This window comes from Puntigrus tetrazona, chromosome 5 (assembly GCF_018831695.1).
Source record: "Puntigrus tetrazona isolate hp1 chromosome 5, ASM1883169v1, whole genome shotgun sequence".
Classification (NCBI taxonomy): domain Eukaryota; kingdom Metazoa; phylum Chordata; class Actinopteri; order Cypriniformes; family Cyprinidae; genus Puntigrus; species Puntigrus tetrazona.
The window spans coordinates 20324783-20348597 of NC_056703.1; the positions used below are offsets into that span (position 1 = coordinate 20324783).

At 39.7% G+C, this 23815-nt stretch overlaps 1 protein-coding gene across 1 annotated transcript; it reads right to left on the reverse strand.

Moving 5' to 3' along the window:
• Positions 1 to 1787: 1787 nt before the first annotated feature.
• Positions 1788 to 23796, reverse strand: LOC122344781 (sulfhydryl oxidase 2-like). The gene is given in 14 exon segments (XM_043238350.1): positions 1788 to 1838; positions 3038 to 3576; positions 14835 to 15023; positions 15250 to 15395; positions 15508 to 15635; positions 15756 to 15885; positions 16419 to 16562; positions 16658 to 16713; positions 16715 to 16801; positions 18300 to 18390; positions 18548 to 18653; positions 18739 to 18787; positions 19619 to 19719; positions 23340 to 23796. Coding segments are annotated over 14 exon segments (2076 nt in total). The 5' UTR covers positions 23599 to 23796.
• Positions 23797 to 23815: the final 19 nt, after the last annotated feature.

Consider the following 23815-nt stretch of genomic DNA (forward strand, 5'->3'; position numbering starts at 1 on the left):
GTCTGTGTGCAATCGATGCACCATCTACTGTATGTCACAGAAAGGGGGGGAGAGAGGCTATAGGCACAGACACAGAGACTAGGGAGAGAGGGGGAGGGAGTGAGACTGAAGGAAAGTCATTTAAGGACACAGAGTGAGAGAGAGAGAGAGAGAGAGAGAGAGAGAGAGAGATCGAGCGAGAGAGACAGAGAAAGAGAGAGAGCCTGATGCGGATAACTGCCCTGCAGAGAGTAAACGTGTTCATGTGCGATGGAGACAAAAGACAGGCAAGACAGAAAGAGAGAGAGAGAGAGAAAGAGAGGGAGCAATGGCTCACTTTTATTTGAGCGTCAACATACGAAGAAAAGACAAGAACAGGAGCGAGCACCCCGCATGCACCAACCCGAACGCGTGCAGACACATAATCCATCAGAAGCCGTCTCTGCCATGATCGGCTGCATGCTCAGGATTATTTACATTAAGGGCAGACAAATGGTGTGTGCCAGGAGAGCAGCTCTGCATTGCAGTCCCTGTCACAGGCTGGCATGCTCAGTACAGAGTCTGCATACCCAATCAGATGTGCCAACACGGCATCAGACAGATACTCAACCGATAAGAGAAAGAAAAGAGAGAGACTCAGCCTCAAAGCTGCCCTGAATGTCAGATCAGTACATCAAACCGAGAGGCATTTTAAGGCGGCACGTATTAGACGGATGGTTGAAAGACTGTAGTGTGCAAGTAAGAGTTGAGTACAGAGCAGTGGGGCAGTAAAGCAGCGTCTCTCAGCAAAGTGGGGAAGAAGGCGCTATGCTTCTGTCTCTGACTCGCTGCCTTTTAATGCTGAGACGCCGACGGGCTACGGCGTGAGTCAGCGCTATTAGAGATCAACTGCCATGTTCCAGTCTTCTGTCTGATATCAACTGCAAAAAAAAAAAAAATTATAATAAATCAATAAAGAGTAGCAGACACACGCCCTGCGAATGCTGCAAAACTTGATTCCCGCTGTCTGTCTGGTCTCTTTAAAAGCTGCAAAACTGTGTCAAGCCATGGGGAAAAAAGCTAAACTTGACACATTAAGCTGTCTCTTGAAGAAAGTGCCCTTAAACTTTGTTTCCAGTGTGAAATGCACACCATGATTGAGGAAAATGTCCTCTTCCAGTGCGAAGAGATGAACATGGCAAGTAATTTTACATTTGGAAGCACAAGTGCCTTTGCAGACATCTGTTAAGTTGACAGCTGGAGCTCTAGTAATAGACAGCGTTGGTATGGTCACATGTATGATGTCCCTGGGGAGAACAGACTGCAGTCTGAACTGGTGGAGAAAGGGATACTCCACACTGCCTACTACAGGACAGACACAGACTTACAGAAATAGAAAACTTAAATGACCTCCCGGTGTGCTGAAGACTTTAAGTTGCCGTTACACTGTGTTCTCAGGACGGCACATCCAATTGTTCTTTTCATTACAGATTGTTCAGAACCACTCTTTAGGAAGAAGAAGAAAAAAAAAAATCACAAAATCAAACATTTACATTATACTCCAAGTAAGCGTATATTTATTATAGTGGTGCTATGTAAAACTCAAATAAGTGTATGTATCTGCATTGTTGGTAGATGTGAACTAGGAAATGATGGGAAATACATATTTTTATTTGAAAGATAACTTACAGTGTTCTTCATACAAAATGCAACAACTCCCCTGAAAGGACAAACTACATATATATACAGAACAACCGCACCCAAAAATAGTCTTTAGATAAAAATATAATTCTTAAAGCACTGGAAATAATAATTCAATGCAATGCAATTTACAGCCGTTCATTTGGAGCAGCTTGGAAGGCCACCATTATGGGCACATACTGTCACAACACAGAAGCTGTATTTTATTAAGAATGCTTTATAAATATTTAGCCTCAGGTCCACATTAACACTGCTCCATTAGATAGTGAAATAAATATCACAAGCTGAACACATTACAAATCAGTCTACAAACCAAATGCTGATAATGCATTTTACGATATCAACACATTTTAATTCGAAATTTTGAATCAAAATACTGCTGTAGTAATATATAGATGTTAAACATTAAACGGCTTGTGATCAGGAATCCTCTGAGTACACTGTAATAATGCTTTCCCTTAAGGTTCAACATATAGTGTGTCTTCTATGAGCTCTACAACAGAACACATTTGTTTTTACAGTGACTTGGACAAAAAAAAAAAGTTAAAAGTATAAAATATTTATTAGAATAAGTTCCAGTTTAAAAGAGACTCTGTAATCTACTGAAGAAAAAAAAAAAAAAAAAGAGATTATCAATAAAGTTTTACTCAGCAAGTGTGCTCAGTACAACTCAGTACCAAAAAAATTCAGACACATTTTTATTTTCGGGAAGATATTATTGTACCCCTTACTGCTGAATTGCATCAATTCAACTAATTATGAAGCATTCTGACAAGATTTAGAAGGTAATAGAATAAAAAGAAAGAAATTAAGCTTAAAATGAAATGTAGCTCTTTTTGTGACTTAACATGCAGACAAAACCAATGGTTTTTCCACATCTGGTCACTGACAGGCAGTGTTTCGTGTCACTGGCTTCTCGGCGAGCGACCTTGAGCGACAGAATAAATCATATTCCCAAGTGTTTTTTGGACCATCAAACAGAAATATGGGGACAGAGTGACTTTCATAGAGAGCGATATATACCCTGTGAGAAACTTAGGATATATTATTACAATAAAAATCTCTATAAATAATGTAGAATATTCATAAAAATATACTTTGACCTAGGTTGTTACTTTTACTATAATAAAATAGCTTCTCCTGTTAAATAATCCTCTCTGTTTGTTTAGGGTTGAGAAATCCTAGCTAACAGGTGCTTGTTTACACAGCTAGGCCTGATACACAAGGTAAATTTTCACAAGTTCTTCATTTAAAAAAAAAAAAAAAAAAACACTTCACAAAAACATCAACAACAACAAGATCAAAACAAATAAAAGTAATTAAATAAATTAATAGTGTCCTTCAACACTTGGCAGGGGTTTTTATATATTACATTCACCTTTTCCACAGTTTTCCATCGCAGTGTTCCTAGGCTATACGTGGGCCGGTAGTTTCTGGTTTTCCATCTCTTGAAAGCGAAGAAGAAAAACATGAACATGAGGAAGACACAGGAGAGGGCGTAGAGCAGCACGCAGAGACTCATGTCCACGCTGGAGAATCCCAGGCCCAGGAACGTCATGCCTGGCCTGGCTTCTATCTGGATGCCGGTGTGCTTCTCTCCTGCGCCAATGCTGTCACTCCTCTTCTGATGTTTCGGAGCGCTGTCAGGAGACGGCTTTAGGTTCTGGTTGAGGTGAAGGTTGCCGTTTGGTTTGGTTATGGCTTTGGGTTTGTCGGGAGCAGGAGGAACTGGCTCTGGATGGCTGTTGCTGGAGTATTTTGGGGAGATGTTTGAGACACCGTAGTGTTGTCTGAGGAAAGCGAGCACCATCTGTTCGTTCCAGACATGAAGGCCTTCTTGCTCCTCGTGGCATGTGGGACAGAGATCAGGAGTCGGCCACTGAGTCTTAGGAAACATGGGGTCCTCGCTCATTGAACCTGCAGAACAAGAGCAATCAGCTGTGAGGGTAACGTCTGCTAGCATGTTTAGGACAACTTTACATTTATAGTTTGGACATGAAAACATAACTGTAGTTCTTCCAGTTCTTCTGCCACATTAAATTAAGTCTCTCCTTCTTTCCTTCTTTCTTTCTCTCTCTTTCTTTTCTTTCCCTTCCCTTCCTATATACATACTTATATCCATATCCATATGTAACCCAGCTTACTAGTGAGTAGTAGCAGAGGCAGAATCATAGAACAAACAGCAAACTATATGATCGATGTGAAGTAAAAAAAGAAAACACTGCCAGAATAAAATATATGCCTAATTACATTAACTATTTATGAAAAAAAAATAAAAGTAAAATATGCAGGATTAGGATAGTGGCGTCCAATGAAATCGCTTTTTGCATGGCGTCAATACGTCGTCGCGATCGCGGCAGGTTTGCAACGCATAGTGTTCTGGATCTTTCTTTTCTCCGTGAACTTGAGCGAGAGCAGACGTCCATTACTGCTCCGGGAGATTTAGTGCTTCTTAAGTGAGTACAAGAGATGTAAAAGTACGTAAAACATTTGTATATCATTATGCATGAGTGAGAAAAAAACCACGTACTTGTGTAACCCGTAGAAACATTTTGATTCATCTTCTAAACGCCTGTTAATGACGCGATTTTAGCGTTAGCATAATATTAACATAAAATGTGTCGTGTATACGTTTATTTCTATCAGACGATTGAGAGAAAAGCGAGCACGGTTGAGAGTGCATCTTCAACCAGTTACCATCAGGATTTTCCTTCCTTATATGTACATTAGACTGAGTTTCCTTGGTGAGTTGATATGATTTTCAGTTATTCAGTGTTATTTTCATTATGATATTGTTTAAAGTTTTTTTGTTTCATAAATGAACCATTTATTTTGTTGGTAAAAATGATGGAATGAGACATAAGATTAAAATGGAGACAAAAATAATGGTAATTCGGTAGAAATTCCAACATTAACGTTTTTTTTCATTAAACAAGATAACTGTCCAATTGATTGAAATGCTTTTGCTAAAAAAAAAAAAAAAAAAGAGAATGCCAAATAAGTGACACAAAGAGGTTTAGTACACAGAGGCATGTAAATTGATATAAATGGTTGTTTATTTAAAGAAAAAATGTCAACTGAAATAATGCATACATTGTAAAGTGCTAATTTTTTTTTTTTTTTGCCTTGTGTTTTCAAGGCCGGTTTTTTTTTTCTCTTCTTCTTGGGTTTGTTCTGTGTGATGTCTTGCTGATGTTCAGCCACAGAATACAGTCCGCTTATCTGCGAATCGAGTGAAGTGTGAACCCTTCCTGGAGTGTGAATCGTCTCAACTGTGTGTAACGGAAAAGTTGGACTGGCGAGCCGCCCGTTAATCGGACCCTTTGAACAATCCTGTTGAAAGAACATCAAGGTTGAACATACTCGTCTTTGAATGACTGATTCTACATTTATTCTGTTTAATTTGTAAAGGTTGCTTATTTTATTTTTATTTTTGTTTTGCTCATTGTTAAAATACAAATTTCCTTCAATTCTTACCTTAAATCTTGTGTCTGTGTGTTCACTGCTGTTGCAAATTCTCTCTCTTAGGACGAATCTACACTTCTGAAATTACTGGTCCATTGATAAAGTTATACAAAATTTGGGTGTCACGGGTTACAGACAAAAAGTGGCGAGCCAGCCAGGAGAGAGATTGCAACAATAGTGACTGATTATAGCAGCTGAGTTCACTAGAAAGATAACGTGTTGGGCAGCATTTTAACATCATGGATATCATAAAGACAGAGAAGGTAAACATTGCAAACGCAGTAATTGTTGGTGGTTTAACGCTGACTGAGTCAGACGCAGAATTAGAGTCATTTCTGCTGAGATATGGCAGCATTAGTCGAAATCTTCTCATTGATGACCCAGACTGTGAGTTTCATCGTCATGCTATCATAGAGTTTACCTATAACTCTGCAATGAAAACACTGATGCCCCTTTTGCCCCTATCAGTGGTTAGTATGTCAAACCCCAGTATCACTTTTGTTGTGCGTGCTTTAAGCTGCATTTACCCTCAAGTTGCTAGTGACAGTGCTAAGGGGTATCTAGAAGAATTGCAAAACATGGCTAGTATTAGTGGAAAATCGATAGAGGAAATACTCCAGACAGAATTACTGAAGATAAAATTCGGCCCTTCTCTCGCTGAACCATCAACTCTTCTAAGTGAAACACCTCAGTGCCCAAACACAGCAGATTCACACATGCGTGACAGCAGCACAGTTGGCTCACCAGGTGGACCGTTTTCCCCATCCGTATCACACAGTGTGACCACTGAACAAATAGCTGCTTTTTCATCAGGAAACTTGCCATCACACAATGTTGAATCCACGAACACACAAAACCTGTCCAAGGAAAAGCCTAGCCCTGGTACTTCCAACCCCACAGTCACTTTGTCATCCCATTCACCACTTACCATGGAGTTAATTGATCCTCCCAGCATACAAAAGGTAGTGGTAGAGCACATTGTCCGGACCAATGACACTGCTCCCTTACATCACACCCATTTCCGTCTCAGGTCCTTCTCCGGAAAAGTCCCGCGACCTGTTAACGAACCTGACTTTGACACCTGGCGTGCAAGTGTCGATCTTCTACTGACAGATCCTTCTATTTCTGACCTACACAGGACAAGGAAAATTCTTGATAGCCTGCTTCCCCAGCAGCGGATATCGTTAAACATGTCTCACCTAACAGCCTACCTGCAGTATATCTGGAGTTGTTGGAGTCTGTATATGGCTCTGTAGAAGATGGAGACGAGTTACTAGCCAGGTTCATGAGCACTCTCCAAAACAATGGTGAGAAGCCCTCAACTTACCTGCACAGATTGCAGATTCTCTTGAGTACATCTATTCGACGAGGTGGAATATCTGAAAGTGAGAGAGACCGCTGTCTGCTTAAGCAGTTCTGTCGCGGGTGTTGGGACGCTGCCCTCATTGCTGATCTCCAGCTAGAAAGGAGAAAAGTCAATCCTCCCTCATTTGCAGAATTAGTAGTCCTTATCCGCACAGAAGAAGATAAGAATGCTTCCAAGGAAGAGAGAATGAGGAAACATCTAGGGCTAAACAAACACTGTCTTGCCCCTTCAAAATTTAGACTGTCAAATCACCAGATAGCTGCACATCCATGTGACATGCAAGATGACCAAGCTGACACATCTCTCACAAAGCAAGTCTGTGAACTCCAAGCTCAAGTTTTTGCCCTGCAAAAACATTCATGCCAGAAGGATAAGGCTAAAAATGCCAAACCAGATGAGGTGAGTGCACTGAGAAAACTGGTCACTGAGTTACAGGGCCAGATTACAGCCATGCAAACTGCAGCCACTTCAAAAATTAAGAGTGATGGGGAAGTAACTGAAATTGCCGATTTAAAGAGACAGATCGCTGACTTGAAAGTTCAAATGACTGCTCCTGTGACGTACAGAAATCATCCTGAGAAGTTCCCTCAGTCCAAAAGTCGCACCCAGCACCCGTTAGCTGAGCCAAGCTCAATCGAGTGGGCTAGAGATGGTAGACAGCCTGATAGCAGACCTCGCCCTGGGTATTGTTTCAGATGTGGGAAGATGGCCATCTTGCCAGCAGCTGTACGGACGCTCCTGATCCCAGTAAAGTTGCAGAGAAAAGACGTAGACTAAGGGAGCGACAAGCGCAGTGGGATGCCCACCACACTGCAGCTATGAAACCTTTAAACGGGGAATGGTCTCTGTAGAGGGGCATACAGAGACTGGACAATCAAAGAATTGCCCTAAGAAACCTAAACATTTGTTCACCCAAAATACCAATGACACATTTCCCTTGAAGAACCTGCCAAGAGGTTTAGTAGGAGTGAAGTGCACTGCCCAGATTACTGTTGGTGACACAAGAGCTTCTTGTCTTCTGGACACAGGATCTCAGGTAACCACAGTTCCCTGGTCATTTTATGAAGAACATTTGTCAGATTGTCCTCTTAAGTCATTGGATACGCTGCTGGAAAGTGGAAGGGCGAATGGACAAAGGGTGCCTTATCTCGGATATGTGGAAATCACTCTAAAGTTTCCCAGAGAGTTTCTGGGAACAGAGGCAGCGGTACCTACACTAGCCCTAATAGTTCCAGACTTAATGAGCACGTCCCAAGTTCTGATTGGCACTAATTCATTAGACGCCCTTTACTGTAACTATGTCCAGCAACCAGTGTTCTTCCCTCCATCTAACTCCCATGGGTACCGTGCTGTGCAAAGGGTTCTGGAAGCAAGACAAAGACAAGCCAATGCTGATATAGTAGGCTGGGTGAAATACAAGGGACTGGTTCCAGAGTTAGTACCTGCTGGATGTACAGTTGTCCTTGATGGGCATGTTCTGATCAACTGTCCTCCAGTTGAGAGATGGGTAGCTTTAGAGGCACCAACTTCACCTGCCTTACCTGGTGGGTTGCGGGTTGCCAGCTGTTTACATACCTTACCCTCCAAGAGGCAACACCCGTTAACAGTAGTGCTAAGAAATGAAACCCAGACTGACATTACAATCCATCCCAGAACTATAATTGCTGAAATGCGTGCAGTGCAAGAGGTGGTGAAGAGTGAGCAAACGGATTCCAGTACTGTGAATAAAAAACTACCTGCTTGTTCCAATCTTAATGTTGACTTCGGAGATTCTCCCTTGACACCTGAATGGAAAAAACGGATAAAAGATCAATTGAATTCCATGCCTGAAGTTTTTGCTTTGCATGACTTAGATTATGGACATACAGACAAAGTCACTCACCGTATAAAGCTTGATGATGAGACCCCCTTCAAGCATAGGCCTCGACCCATACATCCTCAGGACATTGATGCAGTACGGAAACATTTGCAGGATTTATTAGCTGCTGGAATCATCCGAGAGTCAGAATCTCCCTTTGCTTCCCCCATTGTGGTTGTGAGGAAGAAAGATAATTCTGTACGCCTGTGTATTGATTTCAGGAAGCTCAATTCACAAACCATCAAAGATGCTTATGCCCTGCCAAATTTAGAGGAAGTCTTTTCAGTGTTGACAGGTTCAAAATGGTTCTCTGTCCTTGACCTAAAGTCGGGATATTATCAGATTGAGATGGAGGAAAGTGACAAGTGTAAGACTGCATTTGTGTGTCCCCTGGGGTTCTGGGAGTTTAATAGGATGCCCCAGGGGATTACCAATGCCCCAAGTACGTTTCAAAGACTGATGGAACGGTGTATGGGTGATTTGAATAGGAAGGAGGTGTTGGTCTTCATCGACGATCTGATAATTTTCTCTAAAAGTTTGGAAGAGCACGAGTCAAGGCTGATGCACGTTCTAAAGCGGCTCAAGGAATATGGACTAAAACTGTCACCGGAGAAGTGCAAGTTTTTTCCAGACCTCTGTTCGATACCTTGGTCATACTGTATCCGAAAAGGGAGTGGAAAGCGGATCCCGTGAAAATTGAGGCCCTTAAAACCTGGCCAAGACCTAGGAACCTCAAGGAATTAAGATCTTTCCTGGGGTTTTCTGGATACTACGGAGGTTCATTCAGGATTACTCTAAGATAATCAAACCCCTAAATGACCTCACAGTAGGGTACCCACCTCTTAAAAAGGGTCTGAGACAAGGGAATAAAAGTAGACAATACCTCGACCCAAGAAAAGAATTTGGGGACAGATGGGATCAGCCCTGTCAACAAGCCTTCGACATGATCATTGAGAAACTCACTTCTGCACCTGTCTTGGGATTTGCAGATCCAGCGCTTCCTTACATTCTGCATACTGGACGCCAGTACCACCGGGCTCGGGGCAGCTTTGTATCAGAAGCAAGAAGGACAGATGCGGCGATTGCATTTGCAAGCAGAGGGTTGACTAGGAGTGAAAGCAGGTATCCAGCTCACAAGCTAGAATTTTTAGCTCTTAAATGGGCAGTGACATCGAAGTTCAGCGATTACCTGTATGGAGCAGAATTTGTGGTTGTAACTGATAGCAACCCTTTGACCTACATTCTGACTTCTGCAAAACTGGATGCTACCAGTTATCGCTGGTTGTCAAGTCTGTCCACCTACAATTTCAAGCTCCAGTACAGGGCTGGAAGTCAAAATCGTGATGCAGATGGGCTTTCTAGACGTCCACATGGAGGGCTTTTAGATGACCTTACATCTCAGAAAGAGAGGGAGAGGATAAAACAGTTTACCCTTCATCATTTAGATGAATCGGGAGCAGATGATTCTGTTATTCTGCCAGAAGTCATAAAAGCCATCTGTGACAGACATCAAATTGGAGAGTTCTCGGATGACAGCAGATTGTTCAGTCCTTCCATTGCCCTAGTCGAGTCTTTAGCACTGCATGCAGACGTTCTACCTGATGAGTTTGAACAGGAGAATGCGCATGGTCTGCCAGTTATTCCTTACTTGTCCAATGAGGAGATGAGGAAGCAACAGAGGGCAGATCCTGACATCGGAGTCATCATTGATTGTTTGGAGAAGAATGAGAAATTTTCCACTTCTAAGGACCAATTTCCTTCTGCTACCTTGTGGACAAGGGAATGGAACCGGTTAGAATTAAGAGATGGACTGCTTTACCGGAAGAGGCAAGATCAAGGAAGCACACTTTATCAATTAGCCTTACCTGTGGCCTTGCAAGGAACTGTGCTGAAGAGTCTCCATGATGATATGGGGCACATGGGCATGGAAAGGACTCTTGACCTGGTCAGGACTAGATTCTTTTGGCCAAAGATGTCATCGTCTGTGGAAGAGAAGATTAAAACATGTGAGAGATGTGTACGTAGGAAAGCGTTCCCAGAAAAAGCAGCTGAAATGGTGAACATCAAAACTACCAGACCATTGGAGTTGGTCTGTATGGACTTTCTGTCCTTAGAGCCGGATAGGAGTAACACCAAAGACATATTAGTCATTACAGACCACTTCACCAAATACGCAGTGGCTATACCAACCCGAAACCAGAAAGCGCAGACTGTGGCTAGATGTTTATGGGAAAACTTCCTAGTACATTATGGATTTCCAGAAAGACTGCACAGCGATCAAGGACCAGATTTCGAGTCACGTCTGATCAAAGAGCTGTGTCAAATAGCAGGCATACGCAAGGTGAGAACTACTCCATACCACCCAAGGGGAAATCCAGTGGAGAGATTCAATAGAACCCTTCTCCAAATGTTGGGCACTCTTGAAACCAAAAAGAAGTCATGCTGGAAGGAGTTTGTGAAGCCTTTGGTGCATGCCTACAACTGCACTCTCAAACGATGTGACTGGTTATACTCCTATGAACTGATGTTTGGTAGACAGCCCAGATTGCCGGTTGATTTGGCCTTTGGCCTGCCAGTGAATGGAGCTACCAAGTCTCACTCCCAGTATGTGAGGGACCTGAAAGAGAGTTTAAGGGAGAGCTATGAGGCTGCCATCAAGAACGCTGCAAAAGTGGCTCAACGTAAAAGCGCAGATTTGACAGAAATGTGGTTGTTTCCGTTCTCGATGTTGGAAATCGAGTTCTTGTGCGAAATTTGAGACTGAGAGGCAAGAACAAGCTGGCAGACAAATGGGAGCCAGATGTCTATACAGTCATTCGTAAGGTTGGAGATCTCCCAGTGTATGTAGTCCAGCCTGAAGGAAAGAACGGTCCAGTTCGCACTTTACACCGCGACTTACTTCGACCTTGTGGATTTCTATCTGTGAATGAAACTGAAGAGTTGAGTCCTCCAAAGATTCAGCATAAGCCAAGAACCAGATCTATTTCAGCCTTGAAGCTGCTGACCAAGAACATCAAATGAGCGATCAGGCAGAATCAGATGAGGACTCTTTTCATCTTGGAAATTCAGGACGGCAGTTGGAATTCATTACAACCACCATTTTACCCTCTTCATGGAGTTCGATTCGCCTAATGTGGAGTCCATTGAACTGCCCCTGTAGTGGTAAGCCCTGTAGGAACCTTACCTGAAGTAGAGTCCTTTGAATCCTCTTCTGCTGGCATATACCCTGAAAACGAGAATGGAACAGACACCAGATTATTAGGAGTCTCAACAGAATACCAAAGAAGTAATGATGATGACAGTCAAGCACCAGTGATAAACCCTGCCGATGTCGACACCAGTGGAGTTGAGTCTGGAAGAGAAGGAGATATGGCTGAGGTGGAGACCAGCGGAAGAGTACTGGAAGCAGTTTCTGTGGGTGATGAAGCTCAGTTTAAGGATCAGGCCCCACCTACAGAAAATGTTACATGTGATCCACCAGCCATGGATGGTAATGTAGGTGCCAGTGGCCCTAGACGCTCTAGAAGGCAGTGTGGACCTCCTAATAAACTTGAGTATCACAAATTAGGAAATCCTTTGACATTGGTCATCCAGTCCCTATTACAGGGGTTGAGCTCTGCACTTACCACTTCACTGGAGGAGCCCATATTCACCAGTGATCCGCACTTACTGGATGCCTTACCCTCTGTAGTGATAACTCAACCCGTGCATGCCCGAGGACGTGCCTGAATTCAGAGGAAAGTGTAACCCAGCTTACTAGTGAGTAGTAGCAGAGGCAGAATCATAGAACAAACAGCAAACTATATGATCGATGTGAAGTAAAAAAAAAGAAAACACTGCCAGAATAAAATATATGCCTAATTACATTAACTATTTATGAAAAAAAAAAAATAAAAGTAAAATATGCAGGATTAGGATAGTGGCGTCCAATGAAATCGCTTTTTGCATGACGTCAATACGTCGTCGCGATCGCGGCAGGTTTGCAACGCATAGTGTTCTGGATCTTTCTTTTCTCCGTGAACTTGAGCGAGAGCAGGCGTCCATTACTGCTCCGGGAGATTTAGTGCTTCTTAAGTGAGTACAAGAGATGTAAAAGTACGTAAAACATTTGTATATCATTATGCATGAGTGAGATAAAAAAACCACGTACTTGTGTAACCCGTAGAAACATTTTGATTCATCTTCTAAACGCCTGTTAATGACGCGATTTTAGCGTTAGCATAATATTAACATAAAATGTGTCGTGTATATCGTTTATTTCTATCAGACGATTGAGAGAAAAGCGGAGCACGGTTGAGAGTGCATCTTCAACCAGTTACCATCAGGATTTTCCTTCCTTATATGTACATTAGACTGAGTTTCCTTGGTGAGGTGATATGATTTTCAGTTATTCAGTGTTATTTTCATTATGATATTGTTTAAAGTTTTTTTGTTTCATAAATGAACCATTTATTTTGTTGGTAAAAATGATGGAATGAGACATAAGATTAAAATGGAGACAAAAATAATGGTAATTCGGTAGAAATTCCAACATTAACGTTTTTTTTCATTAAACAAGATAACTGTCCAATTGATTGAAATGCTTTTGCTAAAAAAAAAAAAAAAAAAAAAGAGAATGCCAAATAAGTGACACAAAGAGGTTTAGTACACAGAGGCATGTAAATTGATATAAATGGTTGTTTATTTAAAAGAAAAATGTCAACTGAAATAATGCATACATTGTAAAGTGCTAATTTTTTTTTTTGCCTTGTGTTTTCAAGGCCGGGTTTTTTTTTTCTCTTCTTCTTGGGTTTGTTCTGTGTGATGTCTTGCTGATGTTCAGCCACAGAATACAGTCCGCTTATCTGCGAATCGAGTGAAGTGTGAACCCTTCCTGGAGTGTGAATCGTCTCAACTGTGTGTAACGGAAAAGTTGGACTGGCGAGCCGCCCGTTAATCGGACCCTTTGAACAATCCTGTTGAAAGAACATCAAGGTTGAACATACTCGTCTTTGAATGACTGATTGTACATTTATTCTGTTTAATTTGTAAAGGTTGCTTATTTTCTTTTTATTTTTGTTTTGCTCATTGTTAAAATACAAATTTCCTTCAATTCTTACCTTAAATCTTGTGTCTGTGTGTTCACTGCTGTTGCAAATTCTCTCTCTTAGGACGAATCTACACTTCTGAAATTACTGGTCCATTGATAAAGTTATACAAAATTTGGGTGTCACGGGTTACACATATACATATACACACACACACACACATCAGTTTGTCTTTTCGTTCATTTCTTTGTTTCTTTTTCTTTTCATCCTTCTATCTTTGTTACCACGTTCCTTCTTTTTATCACCTTTGCTTTCTATCCTTCATCTCGTCTGCCCCTCCTCTTACTTTTTCTATTTTCTTCCATTATTTTCATCTTTCTGTACATTTCTTAATAATCCTGTATAATTATTTTAATTATCATTAAACCCATATCTGATTATAGTAATTTTAAAAACTAAAAATTTTAAATGCTGAAGTAAAAGATTTATTCAAAGGTGAGAGCCTCACACAGGCACAGCACTCACTAGTTCTGTGTCAAAACAAGACCGAAGGGAGTCTGCCGAGGGAAATAAGGTATAGGTATATGAATGTATGTTTTAATTATTTGTATGAATGCATAATAGGAAACCTGTCTTCAGAAAAGTTTAGATTGCCTTTGCTTTCCATCTTTCCTCTGTGTGATGTGCAATAAAGCCGTTCTGCTGTTCATAAGCGCCATCTGCTGCCAAAGTGTGGATTTACAAATTCATTCAGTCCTTCTGCCACATTTTTCTTCAGACCAATGTAAATATTTGGAAAATATGCATGAAAAAGTGCTGTCATTTGTATGTGTTAAATAAAATTATTTCAGTGTGTATTAATGTATCCATCACTTTTCTTAACAATGCTGTGTATAACAGTTTGGATATTTAAGTAATGTAAGTATTCTATAGCATTGGTAGCTCTGAGCTGCTTTCATTATTAAAAAGTATCTCCTGAACGGAGACATGTTGGAGACCACTGCCCCATAACTCTTTTCTTTAATCCTGCCAGTTTTCGCTTCTTTTTTTTCTTCCTACACTGCAATTAAAAAGTTGTTTTTGAAACAAACTTATGCTCATAAAGGCTGCATTTAATTGATCAAAAATACAATAAAAATAAGAATAATCTGCAAAATTATCGCTACTTAATCGCTACTTCCTTTTTGGACTGCCTAATATTTTTTGTGAAAACTGTGAAACATTGTTTTTCAGGAACATTTTTTATCTTTAATGAATAGAACGTTTTAAAAGAACAACTATTTTGAAATGAGAATCTTTTGTATCATTCGAAATATATTTAATGTTATTGATCAATTGTCTTTGCTGAAAAAAAAAAAAAGACTTACTGACCCCAAACCTTGCTAATGTATATATTTCGTCACTCACCTATTCCCAAATATACATTTGTGCAACCAGATTTTGTACATTTGTGCCTTACCTGTGAGTCTTGCATTAACCTGGTTGTGTTTTCTCCACAGCCACAGAACTGCTTCATCCACAGACTTGACCTGGTTCAGAGACTCCTGAGCCATTTCCTCAAAATGCTTCCCACACTCCTGGCAACCAAAGAAGGTCCCGATGTAACGACGCATGGTTTGAAGCACTGCCAATGGATCATCCTCAAACCCTGAGAGGAAGAAGGTGGGTTTCAATTAATTGCAGCAACGATGAACAGGAACTAAAAGGAAACATCTACCAAATGAATGCTCTGCTTGCTACGGGCCGAACAGCTACATGTGAAATGATTATACTCCAGAATTATTCATACTGAACATTTAGTCTCAATTTGCTAATCTACAACAAAAGATGAGATCATCCGAAACATGTTTCGGAAGGGATTTCCCTGCTCATACCAGTGTTGGCGAGAGCATCGGGTCGGTTGGCAGCTTGCACAGTCAGAACGTGAAAGAGAGTCCAGAGGGAGCAGGGATATCCTCTTAGTGCCACACTACTACCCTGGCATCCAACCCACTGCACTTGCTCACTCAGGTACAGCCCGAGATCTGAGAATAATACAAACAGAGTCACATACACAAAAAACAACTAAAAACCCATCAGGCAAGAGACTTTATGAGATGTATTATGCTGTAAGTTGTTTAGTGGGAGACGGTCTTACCCTCATCTTGTTGTTGACCAAGTCCAGGATAGCGTCGTAGGGGATCTTCTCCAAAGGTAAGCTGACTAGCCATTCCAGCAACGTCTCGAGAAGTTTCACTACAGATTGACGGCCTGGAAATAGCTACAATCAAATGGGCCAAGTAAGATATAACCCTGGAAATTTCAATGCACTAAGGAAAACAATTTTAGTGCGAGAAGACAGCTCAAGTGCAAAGAAGTTGTGTTTGAGTTACAACGGTACCTTGGCGACAACTGTTACAAAGTCCTTGAAAGTTTTTAGCTCTTCTCCTTCTAAGGTCTTGTGGGTGGCCAGTTCAACCCTCAGCAGATAATGCAAGCCAGATTCCAGATCTGCCATGTACACCTTAGACCTGAAGAAACATATTGTCATTGCTTACCTCCGTCCTTGGAGTATTTCACACTTTAAAATAACTGTACTAACTTATTTTTAATTCGTGCTGTCAAATGACTAAATATAAATATAAAAATAAGATATATGAATATAAATATATACATGTGAGTATTTTCTAAATATATGCCTGCCACACACACACACACTTTGGGTGTGATTAATAGCAATTATCATTTGACACTACTATTTTTATATATCTTAAAATGTAATTTATTTCTGTAATGGCACAGTCATTTCTTCAGTCTTTTGTGTCACGTGATCCTGCTCAAGAAATGCTTCTTATCAATGTTGAAAACAGTTGAAAAACAGTGCTTATTTTTTTGAACCCATGATTTTTTAGGATTTTTACTTTTTATTTTATGACCTTCAAATCCACTGCATTTATTTGAAATGGAAATCCTTCGTTATTTTTTTACTGTCACTTTTGTTTAAGTTAACGTCTTTGCTGACTCTAAACTTTACAGCAGTAGTGTACACGTCGATAAATCTCACTTTTCGAACTCTTTCCACTCCACCTGGGTTCCCTGTCCATTATTCCCAGGCTGAGGATGCTGCAGGGATGAGGTGGACTGTTTCCTGTGTACCCCCGGGAGGAGTTTTAGGAAGGAGGAGAAGAAAAAGCGCAGCCTCTTCTGACTGTTTACACAAACAAAAATGTATTAAACGCACATAAACAGGACGTCTTTTTCATAGTCAGACTAAAATGAATTAGGCAGAGGCCATTAACGTACACATTCATGACCGTGTGCGTGCCGTTGGGATAGAAGAGGTATGCAGAGGAACTGAGCTTTTCCTAGTTTCTCCATTAGAAGTTTGTCTGAGCTAAGAGCTCTCTTCACTACCAAACCCTCATATGGCATTAGGTCCAAAATTACCTAGTTAAAAAGAGCAGAAAACATTAAATTAGAGCATTACAATTCTAGCTTCATCACTAATTATGCCCGAAGGGGTCATTTAGATCATTATCTTCTCACCCACTTGTCATATAAAACCTATGTTATTATGCTTTTTCCATGAAACACAAAAGGAGGTTTATAGTATTGTCTAAGCCAGTGGTTCTCAACTTTTTTTGACTCAAAGGCAGAATTCAAAGACAAAAATAAATAAATAAATAAATAATCTCAAAAATATGAAGTCGTTATAATTCTTGTTTTAGCATTTTATCGTTTTGTTAATATAATAATACAATTTAGTGAGAGACACTGGTTTAAACTGCTTTTTGAGTCAACAAAAGTAGACTAGTACCATAGTGCTATAAATGTGTTATACAGGTTTTCTTAAACGATGCAATAGTTTTATGAAAAACATATATGTTTCTGTGACGTTCACTGAAAGTCATACTTTCCTGCAGTTCAGATATTTGACATTATATATAATATATATTTTTATTATATTTTTGGAGGTTTATAGTGTTTATAGTGAAAAATTCAGCGTGGAAGGAAAAAATGTATGTTTTTGTAAGTCTTTTGTGTTCTCTCGCAACTATATTTGCGTCCTCTCGCAAACGTTTTGCATTCTCGTGCAAAACTGCTGGCATCCATGCATACAATGCTTTTTCGTGTAATAGCCTTTTTTTCACTGGCGTTTATCCTTCACTGGTGTCAAAACAGTGCATTGAACAAAGCACCGAGCGTATTTCTTTATACTTAAAATAAACTTCTCCTTTATGAATGTACGGAGCTGTCTGAAACACTGGAAGTGTAAAGTAAACAGGTAGTGTTTATTTGAGCTCAACGGGTTATGCCAGAGAACGCAAATATTTTTGCAAGGGAACGCAAAAGTTAAAAAAAAAAAAACTGCCTCCTACCTCAAATCTTTTCAACTCACCCAGAATTTCCCCACCACCATGCCACTTAAGGGTCTCTGTATCTATCTATGTTTATGTTATGGTAAAAAGCTGCCTGGACTTTGAGCAAAAAAAAAATTGTGTTCAGTGGAAGAAAGTCATACCAATTTGAAATAGTGGTGCACCCATCATGGAGACACATATTTATTTTTCATAAGTCATACTTTTTTTTTTTTTTTTTTTTTTTTAACATGCATTTGCATTTTTTTAGCTGCACAGCAGTTCAGCACAATTACCATAGTTACCCTTGAATGGACACATTGTACTTCATTTAATATCAATAACAGAATTAATGTATGTCTCATCTAAAGTGAATGCTTACAACAACAAATTGCTCACTAGTGTTGCAGCAGGGTTGTAGTGTATGTGTGAATTTGTGGCTGCCTTATATATATATACACAGTATATATGACCAAAAATTGATAGGCTGATAAAAATAACTGACCAATAACAATCAGATCAATATGGAAAGACATATGGGTGAGTAAATTATGACATCTGATCTGATTAACAACCGCATTTCATACCTCTCTACCGATATAAGAGTCTCCATCCTCGACTATAACTGCAGTATAAAACTCAGTTTTCTTCCCCATTAAGGATACAATCTCCTCAGACCTGTAACAGATGACAAAAAAGAATGAATAGAGTTTAGACACACTGAGAAATTAAGCTCTAAACAAACACGTGTAATTCCCCTCTAAAAAAACGGCTGGAACTGAATGTGTATGTGAGGATGATTTAAACTGGATGGTAATATCGTAGATTTGGGCACCTGGAAGGATCAAGGGGAGGGCAGCCCACAGGCCACTCATGTTTTGAGTGGTTTTGGAGGAAGTTCACCATCAACTGCCTCACCGTCTGAAGCTCTCTGTCAGCCCCTATCAGTGTACAAATAAAACAATAATTAATCAAAAATAATTGGCAAAGCTTCAATTTTAACCCAGTTAAAATAATTAAACCTACCACGGTATGTCTTCCCAAAATCATTTGTGGTGTCATGTGCCTTAAAATACTAAAAAGAAAAGATGTTAGGAGACATTATTTCCAAATTTAATCTCTAAAACAATAAAACAACATGTCCCGTGTGTCAATTTTTACAGTATCCTAACCAGGCATGTTTCGGGAAACAAGAAATTGGATAAGGGTGTAATAGTACATTGTCTATTGTATAATTGCGCTGGTTTCAGGATTACATGACCTCGATAAGACAGAGATAAGACAAAAACAGCTAGAATGGAGCACAGCAAAGTGCAGAGCAGAAGTGTCTATATGACTAGGGATCTACTGTAAAACATCTTTAATATGGGTGAATATAATGTAACAATATACAGCTTTGTCAAGCAGAAGATTAGACCAATAAGATTTCTTTAAAAAAAAAAACAAACAAAAAAAAAAACAAAAGCATGCTTGGAGTACATGTTCTGCATGATGTAATCTATTAAAAGGTCATTAGAAAACCCCCATTCTTAAAGATGTATGGGCCAATGGGCCAAAGATGTTACATTATATGATATAGTTATAGTTAATGTCTCACCACCAGTAGTGCTGTTTTATAGATTAGCACTGCAACTGAAAAAGCAATGTTGATTTTACAAATTTTACTGTTATTATTATTGTCTGTTTTTGCTCTATATTTGCCAACAAAAATGGTCCCAAACGAATCTACAGCTGAACTGTCGTGCATTTCCAGTAACTGGAGAGGTTTCTGTTTTTTTTAAACACATCCAGTCAATTATTCAATGAACGGTTTATAATTTTGTATTTTTTTAAATCCTGAGTGAATCAGTTTTTTAGCTGTAAAAAATAAAATAAAATAAAATAAAGAAGATCATTACAAACATACCCTGAAGGTGGGGTAGAAGTGGATTCCAAACTCCTTACAGATGTCGAAGTTCTTCTCATGAGCACAGTCCAGAACCCCTATCTGAATGGCCTGTGCCCAGTCTATCACACATTTCAAAAACACAAAACAACACAGACATAAAATTAAAGAGAAATTCTGTCAAGTGCTCACCCTCACTTTGTTCCCAACCCATAAGACTTCTATTCATCACTTAACTACAATTAAATTTTTTTTTTTTTCATGAAACCTAGAAGATTCCTCCAAAACTTCACTAAACTTCAACGTACATTATGAATAGACTCATTTTAACCAAATCTTTAAAGTCACAGAATTTCTTTGGATGATGAAAAGATTTAATTTAGGTTTTATTCAAATATAAACATGAATCAATGCTCTATTCACAGGGATTAGTTTTACAATCTTCTTCTGAACTTGTTGAAGCAACTTGTTGAAGTCGTGATGGACTTTTAGAGTACCATAAATTTCCCAGTCATTAAAATACGTTGATCAGAGTTTCAAAGATGAGCAAATGTCTCACATACTTTTCATTTTTGGGTGAAATAACCACAAATTAAAATCAAGTGACGAAGTACCAAATAAGTCAATAACAGGTACTGACATATTTGGCACTTCATCACTTTATTGTTTAATAATGCTCTAATAATACATCGAATAATGAATACGGCCATGAAGTGAAGAGTTAGAGCATTGTAGAGAGAATTTGCGGCCAGTGATATTTCTTGATTTGTGTTGTAAAACGTGAGCTGATGTCCACACTGAATCTTTTATCTGTACTGGAACCCAGAACAGATGCCAGATAGCCTAAGTGGAGAGGTAAAAGGACCTCTGGCAGGAAGCCTAAAATCATTTGATGCATTACACGGTTTTGAGCTCTGACATAGGAAATGTAGATATTAAGTCTCTCACATAAAACTTTGTGAGTCGAAATATAGTCATGCAGCCTCAAAGCATGATATCATACATTGTATACACAGTTTCCACAGCCAGGTGGTTTGTTTTTAACGCAAACTCATAAACTGAACAGCTGTAAAATCTGTGTCAGAAAGATGAAGCAGATGGGGTGTGAAGAAGGCAGCTGATATAAAAATGTTTGGATGAGAGAGAGGAGGGACAGCCGGGGACACATTAGCCCTCTATTCTTCACCTGAGAGAGGGACTCTGTGGGTTTTGGGATATGTGGGGGAATGCACAGCGGGGTCGCGTCCTCACAATAGGGCCATCTGACCCTCATTGTGAAGGTAACAGCTGGTAGGCGGCCACTCGCGAGCCACCCAGCCGACAGCTTGTGCCAACAAAGGCAGAGTGAAAGCATTCAACAGAAGACTTGTCCTCGCAACGTTAGTCATCCAAAGGCCACAATCACCCCTTCCTTCGCAGTCCAATGAAGAGGAAAAGCAAGGCATGGCATTCCAGAACATATATACTGTATACCCTGTGATACAATAATGGTGCATGCATTTAGAGTCAACCATATGCTGGTCTAATTACCAATAAAAAATGAAAAAAAAAAAAAAGAAAGAAAGAAATATTTTTTTTTTTTTTTTAAGTGAATGGTAACCAAAACGGTTTGGCTACCAACATTCGTTTACATTCAAATCTTCTTGCATGTTTTACAGAATAAATACACATAATATTTGTTTTTGGGTGAACTATCCCTTTAAAATTACTATTTAAACTTGCTTTAAAATTTGTAACACTAAAAATGGTTGTTGAAACGAAAACTCATTAGATGTCAGACACTATGGAGAGAGAACTACGAAACCGTGACGTTGATGGTTTACAAAACTAACTTTTCCACTTTTAGCATCTTTGAGACAAGGTGTTAAATGCATTCGCCCTCGTTTAGATTAAATGTGTCAGTCTACAGTGACCTTTTCATCGCCGTCACCCTTCAATGCACCCGACACAAGTAGCTTCCGCCTGAACACCATCAGTCCTTTAGCTCAGAGCACGGCAGGCACGTAACACTGCCGTCTAAGCATTTTTATTAGCAATTAGGCCGGTCTTGTAGCTCTAAGATGGTCTAAAGAGAGAGTGACTGTTAATCCCATTATTTATTCAGAGGAGCTTTAGGAGCCACAGCTTGACCAGAGGTGGGCTTTCCCCATTCAACCAGAGCTGCTTACAGAAAACACTCATCAACACCAGCAAACAGAAAACTAATGCAACAAGAGGAAGTCCAACAGGTCTAAATCTCTAAGATCAAATTTGTCAACACATGCAGTACATGAGAAGTTTGGTAGAGTTACATGTTGAGCTTGTTTTCAGATCACGAAAGATAGCAGAACTTAAAATGTTTGTTGCGTATCAGTGTTGACATTTTAAGCCTGATGAAACTTGACATTAAAAAATGGGTAAACCCAAAACATTTGGTTTAAAAACAAGTTAGTGTTATAGTATACACTATAAAAATTTTAACACAAAAAACTGTGAAAATGCTGCAGTAAAAACCTGTTAAATGGTTAACGGTAAATTTCTGTAAAATAACATGTAAATTTGACATGACAGCATTACGTTTCACATGTTGTTTTTTTCTTTAAAATCACCATTTCTTCTCAGTTATGTTTATTTTGGGTTGTATGTTACATCTAATTTTGTTAAATTAATGTTTATTGCATATTTCAGTTTAATGAGTCTCACCATGATAGTGTTTAGTAAGCTTGTGTTACACCTATAGGACTATTGAAAGGATTAGTTTACTCAAATTATATTAGAATTACTACTAATTAACTTGCCCAAACAAAACTGTAAATACTTTCTGTCCTCCAACTGTACCGTACAAACTAATGCAGCAAGTATGTCAGTAGTATGAAAGCATTTGTCCAAAGAAATCATTATATAAGCACCAACAGCGAGAGACTGTGTAGACCGTTTTCATTTTTCAATATAACAATCCTTTTAACCGAAGAACAAGAACAAACTGATTCATGAACAGATCATTTAGAACAGACTGATTCACGAAAAGATCTCGCTCAAGAGAATGATTCCTTTAACAGTCAAATAAAGACTTTATAAATACATTTGTAAGCAATGGCACAATTTTCAGTTTGGGGTAATCTATACTTCAGAGTGTTAAAAAAACAACAACTAAATATTGCGAGACAGTTTAAATAAATATACTGTGTACACTACCTGGAGACATTGTGTGTGTGTGTGTGTGTGTGTGTGTGTGTGTGTGTGTGTGTGTGTGTGTGTGTGTGTGTGTGAACATAAAGGCCTTGAGCGCAATGATAAATAGAGAAAACAGTCAGCAGCAACCGTGGATATACAAGCAGGTGTATCAACAAACCAGGGATTACAGACTTCCCATGCATGTCCTCCTGTGTACTTAAATCCAAATGCACAAAAACACTGTAAGCCTCATTAGGCAAAACCCAAGCGATAATGTTCAAAGAAATACATTTCCATCATTTAAAATGAAGGCAAAAGTCAGCTGTTGTAGCAAAGGGAAAAAGCACTAACGAGTACTTAAAGATGAAAGCAATACCATGATTCACTTGAACTATGTCAACTGACACGTAGTGTATCAGTGGAGATATGGATATGTTAATCACCCAGTGACTACTTTGATATACCACGGCATTGCCATCATTTTGCCATTACACAGTAAGGACGCCTTAAAACGTCTAAGGAAGTGTCTCTATCTTTCCCCAAGACAGTGAGTGAATAAACAGGAAGAGGATCGTACGAATGCACCTACCCTTCACGTCCCCGGCCAGAGCTTTCCATGTAGGCGAGTACTGGATACAGTGTCCGCACCACGACGAGTAGAACTGAAGCAGCCAGGCGCTGGACGAGTTCAACACGGTCTGCTTCAAGCTATCGCTGCTCAGTATCACCACTGGATCCTCCTCAGTGTAGAGTCGAGCTGACTGAGCCAGTCCGAACAGCAGCACCGACAGAACACCGAGCTTGACGCAAAACGCCACGGCCATTGGAGGTGATGGAAGAAACGCCATACAATTTGAAGCCACTCACTTAAAGCGATTTCTCTACATTCAGACCGATTCTTCTCGCTCCTATGGATGACTACATTTAGCAGGGACGCGAGTCTTCGAGAGCATCATCACTGCGCTACGAAGACGCAGGCGCATACTTTGAGCGTCATATGTGCGTACGGGCGACGCATACTGAACGACTACACAGTTCTCTAATAAGCAAAACCTATGCAAAATT